Source organism: Macrobrachium nipponense, chromosome 2, assembly GCF_015104395.2.
Source record: "Macrobrachium nipponense isolate FS-2020 chromosome 2, ASM1510439v2, whole genome shotgun sequence".
NCBI classification, from domain to species: Eukaryota; Metazoa; Arthropoda; class Malacostraca; order Decapoda; family Palaemonidae; genus Macrobrachium; species Macrobrachium nipponense.
Genome location: NC_087201.1, coordinates 58,494,500 through 58,502,404, shown reverse-complemented (window position 1 = coordinate 58,502,404; position 7,905 = coordinate 58,494,500). Strand labels below are relative to the sequence as shown.

At 37.4% G+C, this 7,905-nt stretch overlaps 2 protein-coding genes across 5 annotated transcripts in view; both read right to left on the bottom strand.

The window, feature by feature from the left end:
• Window positions 1–2,223: 2,223 nt before the first annotated feature.
• The window catches only part of LOC135220615 (SRR1-like protein), a 67,225-nt gene continuing 61,543 nt past the window's right edge, over window positions 2,224–7,905 (bottom strand). For all 4 annotated transcript variants that reach the window (XM_064257921.1, XM_064257920.1, XM_064257919.1 and 1 more), the window contains exon 3: window positions 2,224–3,967. In XM_064257921.1, the coding sequence (XP_064113991.1) occupies window positions 3,283–3,967 (685 nt within the window). In that variant the 3' untranslated portion in view covers window positions 2,224–3,282. The remainder of the gene's footprint in view (window positions 3,968–7,905) is intronic.
• Window positions 2,268–3,101, bottom strand: LOC135221186 (protein O-mannose kinase-like). Its single transcript, XM_064259008.1, has one exon. It carries the CDS (start codon window positions 3,099–3,101, stop codon window positions 2,268–2,270), a length of 834 nt encoding a protein of 277 aa, XP_064115078.1.

Genomic DNA, 7,905 nt, shown 5'->3' with positions numbered 1-7,905 from the left:
GGGGTTGACTTCATTCTTTCAATAGATCTGAAAGGCTTTTACTTTCAAGCACCTGTACAGCAGAACTCAGAAGAACCTCCATTTTGTTTAAATGGGACTATCTACTAGTCCAAAATTCTGTGCTTCAGACTGGCAACAGCCCTCTAGGATGCAGTTACTTTAGAACAGACTCCCATTGATTTTGTCCCCTGGCAACAGAAAAAAGTACCAGGGCATGCTCACAGATACAGAAGAAGCAAGTCTCGGTCGGACTTGCGAGCAAGCTCACGGAGTTGGTAATGCAGTTTCTGCCAAGCTAGTTCATTTTTGGCAGGTGCGCCTTTGACCACCTGTTGTTGCTGGAGAAGCTTGTTCTGCATGTGTGTTTTCACCTGTGTTTGCTTCAGTACAGTAACTAAAGCGTAATGGTCAGCCCCAAATAATCCTCTCTCTCAGCTCATGTAACTGAACAGGAAGGTCAGAGAAGACCTCACATGGTGGCTGGATAAAACAAACTTTTGATCAATTTATATCTTTCATAGCTAACAAACCTGAGGTCTTAACAATAGTATAATCTTCTAGTGCCACCTGGAAACAATTTAAAACAATCAAAGATTGTAAAGCAAGGAATCTGTGGCACCTGGCAACAGATGCGTATACAAAGTGGAAGCTGGTCACCAACCAGGCTTGGAACCTCGCAACGTGTCAGTCTTTCTTCCAACCCAGGATAAGAGAGGTGTGGCTAGAGGTGGCAGTTAACATTAAGACCTCAGGTTTGTCGGTAGGTTAGGCACCTCTCCCTCTCCTGTGCCATGGGTGGGGGATTATTGCCTGGCAGGCCATTGGGCAAAGTGGCAGGGAAGTGGGTGGTAGATGTCCTTCAGATGGGGTATCTACTGCCGTTCGACTTCTCTCCTCTCTCGGACAAGCCACAGCTCAGGAGGGCGTATCCTCCAGATTCTCTGAAGTTCTTGGCTCTTCAGGAAGAAGTGCAGAAGATGCTGGACAAGGATGCAATAGAGGAAGTGGTGTGTCTGTCTCCGGGGTTTTACAGTCACATCTTCTTGGTGCCCAAGGTGTCGGGAGGTTGGAGACCTGTGATCGACTTATCCATCTTGAATCACTTCATCAAGAAGACAAGGTTCAAGATGGAGACCCTGCATTCAATGTTGGCAACTGTGAGGGAAGGCAACATCATGCTGTTGATAGACTTGAGGGACACATACTTCCAGATCCCTATTCATCCGACGTCCAGGAAGTTCCTTCGCTTCTCTCTCGGAGACAAGGTCTTCGAGTTCAAAGTCCTGTGCTTCGGGCTGACCACAGCCCCTCAAGTGTTCACAAGGGTCTTCTCTCTCGTTTCAAGTTGGGCCCATGCTCGGGATCCGTTTGCTGAGGTACCTCGACGATTGGTTGGTCTTGGCAGGTTCCAGGGAAAAGCTGCTGCAGGACAGAGATCGTCTGCTTCGGTTTTGTCTGTAACTGGGCATCGTGGTCAACCAGGAAAAGTCAAACCTCGTACCCAGTCAAAGGATTCTCTACCTAGGCATGGTCATTGATACGGCGGTTGGACGACCGAAATCTTTTGAAGGATGTCCTGTGTTCTCTCCCACCGAACTTCCTTCTGTTTTCAGACGCCTCTCTCGCAGGTTGGGGGGCTCATTTAGGTGGCCTCATTGCCTCAGGAGTTTGGAGGACAAACGGCAGCATATCAATGTCTTGGAGTTGAAGGCAGCCTTCCTGGGTCTGAAGGAGTTTTGGGAGAAAGTAAAGGGTCATTCTGCCGTTCTCATGTCGGACAACACCACGGTGGTCGCTTATGTGAACAAGCAGGGAGGTCTGGTTTCACGCCTTGACCATCGAGATTCACCAGTGGGCAGTCAGCAATTAGGTAGAGCTCTCTGCCAGGTATATCCCAGGCAAACGAAATGTAGTTGCAGACAAACTCAGTTGTCGGGATCAGATCCTAGGCACAGAGTGGTCCCTTCATCAGGTAGTAGCGGACAGGCTCTTCCAGGTTTGAGGGAGACCTATGCTGGACCTTTTTGCGATTCGGTTCAACAGGAAACTGGAGATATTCTGTTCAGTGGTTCCAGATCCGTTAGCATTAGCAGAGGACTTAGAGATTTTAAACTATGCTTTGGTTGTTCCTTATCCTGAAATTCATCTGGTTACTAAGGTAATATCTAGTATATTCTATATTCAGGGAGCACTTGACATGTGGGTATCAATAAAACATGCAAACAAAAAGCAAATTATTTATTGACCATGTTGTTCAAAATATAAACCTATAAATCTTCTTTAATAAAATTATCATGAGCTGAAAAATACTCATACAGCACCTTGTTGTAAAATTGTATTACCTCAGATGCAGTAGGTCTAAGATTTGGGATTTTTCTTCGACATTTGAAGTGAATGGGGTACAAGTGATATTTAAAAGCTATACTTTCTTCAGAATTTCCTATGAAATAATTGCACACATCACTGATTTTCCATATATCAGACTTCTCATTATATGGTATCATCATTTCTTCTTTAAATTCCTCTTTTGGGTATGGCCACTTTTGCTCAGGAGCAATAAAACTGCCATCAAGTTCTTTATGACCACAAACAATGCCTTGTTCCCTAATTTCAGGCAATGCATCAGCATCATTTAGCACCAAATTTAGTGATGCTGTAACCAAATACTGTTCTAGAGTTTTGTTTAGTGTGCTAGAATCACACATGACCCTTTTCCCCGCTGGACTGTCATGTAAAAATGCAAGGACTTTAACATACTTAATACAAAACAGAAACCTATCTTTCAGGCTTATTTTTTCATGTAAAGAGCTAAATGCCTTCAAAAGATTTCCCAGTGGATGATATTCAGTTAGGAAAACATTGTCTTCCAAGCAAAACCCAACAATTTGAACTATAAAATCACTTGGTCCTAATATTTTCAAATTTTCAAAACCATCTTTAAAGTCATTTAAGTACTCAACATTATTTATGACATTATATGCGATTACATCTTTCCCCCAGTGAGATTTATAAATTTGTTTAACAGCTCCATAACCAATAAGACCACCCATATTCATTTTCCTGATCTCCTTACATGTCAGCCATGGGTGGCATTCTGTCATATTTCCTATTTTGAAAAAACCTTTACCACAATATACAGATGAGCAATGACTAATTTGTACAACATTACATAGTAACATTATCAAGACAACCATGGTATAATACACAAATTCCTGCTTTCCTAACATCTTCCTTGCAAGCTGTAAATAAATGTTAATACTTAATATGTATATATCAAAACTATCATTTCACTCGAATAAATTCTGCATCACTCTCATACTCCAGCTCACTTTCAACTGACCAAAAATCTGGAGTAAGCTCTGTTTTCTTCAAGTTGTTTTTAACAACATGAATGCTAATATCATTGAAGATATTGTCTTCCTTGACGAGTGCCTTGACAGGATACTCGTGAAAAAATTCAGTTGACAAAAGAATAAATTTATAATATTTTCTTAATATTCTTCCTGGAAAGTTTTCATTTATAGTGCTAAAACTGTTTCCAATAATTACACACTTTGATAGGCATTCATAATTCCAATTTGTCCACAAAAGATTGTTATAAAGCCCTTTTCCACAGTGAGGCATATAAAATATAGTTGGGATCTTTATCTTCCGTTTTCCTTCCTCATTATTTTCTATTACTGTGAAACACAATTTTTTTAAAACTTCAACATCTACTTCAGTGAATGCAGGATCATAAACTTCCACCTGGACTTTAAAATAGTCTCTTAAGATTATTAGAAGTCCAGTCTGATAACAAGCAATCCAGCTACAAGATGGTAAACCTAATCCATAGCACACAATTGAAGAAACAAGGTAATTATTTTCAACCTGGATCTCCAGATGATATTCAACTTTTTGCAGAGTTTCTTCAAAATCTGTAAATCCACAGCTGCACTGCAGTTTTTCTTTAGCTTTTAATATTCTCCTGGAAATGAAATAGAAAACAATTTGAAATATACTGAAATGGGGATCTTTAACACATTAACCGCCATACAGCAATTTGACATTTTTCTCCTGGCACCATGACTTAACAACCCTCTCCACACAGCTCGTTGCTGAGAGCGATTATGGGAGGTTACCAGTCAGTGGTCTGGTAGGATAGAAGGGCAAGAAACTGTAAAATACATGATACATATGTGGCTCATAAGGCAATCTATGTATATACATTTCTGTTCCACCAACGCCAAATAACCCACCAGTGGCTCAAGTGGCAATACTTGTCACACATCTATGCATAATCCACTAATTGTAAGGCAGTCCCCAGCTTACGACATTCCGAGGTTACAACGCTTTCAATTACAGGCAGCCCTCGGTTAGCAGCAGGGCTTCCGTTCCTGACTGCCGACGCCGAGCGATTTTCGACGCTAAGCGATTTTAAAGTCTACATCTGCCACACCTTCTTGGAATACTAGACCAGTCAAACAGCGACGTAATCCCGCAATGGCGCAATAAGTAAAATTATATTTATGTAGTATAGAACTATTGACTTTACTGTACAGTAGTACTGTACAGTACAATATAGTATTATAAATACTGTAAAGTGAGAAAAGCCAAGCTTTAATCCTTTGAAAGTCTAGAGTATGTAAAGATATAAAAAGGTTTTATACAGTGTACAGGTAGTTGTAGTTTTGAAGTTATGATAATTCGTCCTACGATAATCCGATTTTATGAGACACCAAATTACAATAGCCTAACTTTATCCCATCTTCTAGTTACGTAAGTTCAAAAACAGCAAAAGAGAATGATGAAAGTATAGTTTTAACGTTGTACTAGTTGCGTAAACATGTACAGCCATGAACAACCGAATGAGAAACAACTTTCTTTTTCTAAGTACAGGCAGTCCCCGGGTTCGGCTTACAACATTCTGAGGTTACAACGCTTTTCAATTATATTTATCAGAAATTATTTCCAGGGTTACAACGCCTACAATGCTAATCTGGCAGAAGAAATATGACACCAAAAATGCAAAGTAATATATGTTTTTGATGACAAATGCAATAAGAATGCAGTTTACATAGTTTTTAATGCACCCAAAGCATTAAAAGTAAGGTTTTCTTAGGATTTTTGACGATGTTCCTGCTTACGACGATTTTCGGCTTACAACGCATCTCAAGAACGGAACCCCTGTTGTAACCCGGGGACTGCCTGTACAACCGAATTGGATAACAACATCCATTTGGATGTATTTCAATCATCGTACTATAGTACACTATTACTGTAGTTGTTATAAATGACATTATGTAGAATAGGACTGAGATATCTCAATGTAATAACTTTATTCGCTATAGATCAAAGATCTATAGAGAAATGTACTGTTAAATTTAAACCTAGTTATAGCTGAAGCTGAGAAAACTGTGCAAGCTCCTAATGACCATTATCGTGCATCGGCAACAAGGATAAAACTCCAGTAAACGTATGCCATCATACACAACCGTTGATAAAATTGAGATAAAATCTTTAATCAAAACTACTGTGCTTGAAAGAACACATTTTACCATTGGTTTCATGCTGATACAAGATAAATAACGTAAAGTTCGTATTACGATGATATAAAGCGAAATTGCGAACAGGATCATGTATTGTTTTACTCAATAAACATGCCGCCAACGTAATCTGTTAACGAAAAAAAAATTAGTTCACAATCACAACAAGACATATATATATTCAAGTCATATTTCCACCTAAAAACACGTTGTATAAGGAAAAATAACCTTGTCTCATATAAGTCAAGTACATATCTAGATATTCATTTACACTAACTAGAAGCAAGAATATTCGCTTAGAATTGCATTAAATATGTTGAAAAAAACTTGTATTCCCCATCAGCTGATTTCCAAACCAAAACATTGGCTGCTTCGCGGAATTCCGGCTTAAATCTACGGTAGTATTTTATAATACAATAATATGAGAATACATACAATATATTATTGGATACAGTGAAGTAATGTATAACTTTTTAAAAGATTTATGGAAAAGACGCACACTTACTTTTTCTTCTGTGCTTATCTTAATTTTCATCACTATGCCATCTCCATAGCAGCTGCATCTCGAGCTCGTACGGTTGAACCTCAATTTTTTGCTCACGTAACAAAGCAAAAAATCGACCAAGTTGCACAGTTATATTTTTTACTTCTATCCCATGGAAAAACAAACAAATTGCAGCGTTGCAAAATCGAATGTATATGCAAGTTTTGTCTTTTAAAATCAATTTATGCAACTATTGTAAATATAATTTGTTATAAAAGTTTTTTAATTATATAAATTAAAATTTTATTATTCGGGCGCAACTGAGCAACCTATTGTCTTCATCATGTAAAGGGCTGTTACAAAAACTTCAAATGGACATGCGTACTGCCACTGTATCATATTTATGTACAAAAAATAAAATAAATACCCTTTAATACATTTTTCATACACATTTCAAACATAAAAGCATGAAAAATTTTAACAAAAAGTTAAAGTTTCAGTAACAAAATGAGTTATAATTAGCTCCCAAATTAACAAAATATAACCACTTGAAGTCTTTGTAAATGCATTTTCGGAACAGCGGCGGACAAGAAAAAACATGAAAAAACATCCTCTGATAACATGGAGGGCAGTTATAAAAGCTGCCTTAATTTGTATTATATTTATGTACAAAAATAAAAATACCCTATACGTAATATATTTTCATACATATTTTAAACATAAAAGCATGAACATTTATAAAATCGACACATCGATCACTAAATTTGCAATCAATATTTTCAGAAGAGTGGCAGGCGGCAGCTCATAAGAACGAACTTGAACAAAACATCCTCTTTGATAACTGGAGGGCAGTTTCAAAAGCTGCCTTTGTATCATATTTATGTGCAGAAATAAAAATACCCTATTCGTAATACATTTTCATACACATTTTAAACATAAAAGCATGATCATTTATAAATTGACACATCCATAACTAAATTTGTGCTCATTTAACTCTATATTTTCGACATAGAATAGCCAGGGGCATATAGTTTACCCTAATACCTATGTAATAACTCTCAATAAAAAAATTTTAATATCATTTGCATAACCTTTATGGTCTGAACAGTATTTCTACAAATGTATGTACTCGTTAGACATAACGGCACTAACGGCGCTGTTAACCAAAAATTGTGCCATAAAATACCTTATTTTTTTCATTATTATTTTTGACAACAGCCATAAAACCGATCCGCCGCTAAGCAGTTGTGCCATTAACCATGGGCCGCCTGTATATTGTTCAGGAATTATTTCCAGGTTTGCAACGCATGTTTCAGGGTTATGAAGCTTACAACGCCCATTTGACCAAAGAAATATGACTCCAAAAATGCAAAACAATCAATATTTGAAGGGGTTTTTTTTATGAAAAATGAAATAAACATGCAGTTTACATAGTTTTTAATACACACAAAGCATTAAAAGTAAGGTTTTCTTAGGAATTTTGAAAATTTTCTGGCTTTACAAAGATTTTTGGCTTAAGACACATCTCAAGAATGGAACCCCCGTTGTAAAGCGGGGACTGCCTGTATCTAATAAAAGGAACCCATAAAAATGCCAAAATATAAAAAGAAAGTACAGTGGTACTTCAGGATACCAAATTAATCCATTCCGAGGTGGCCTTTGTAACCTGAGTTTTTCATATCTTGAACCGCATTTTACATGTAAATTGCCTAATTCATTCCAAGCCCTACAAAAACACCCCAGTAAATTTTATAATAAAGCTAAATTGACCAATAAACAATGAAAAACAACAATTTGGACCATTCAGTACCTAACTTAAACTACATATATACTACTAATATGTACTACATACCTGTAAATAAAGTGTATTAGTACTGTACATGGTATGCAAGAAAT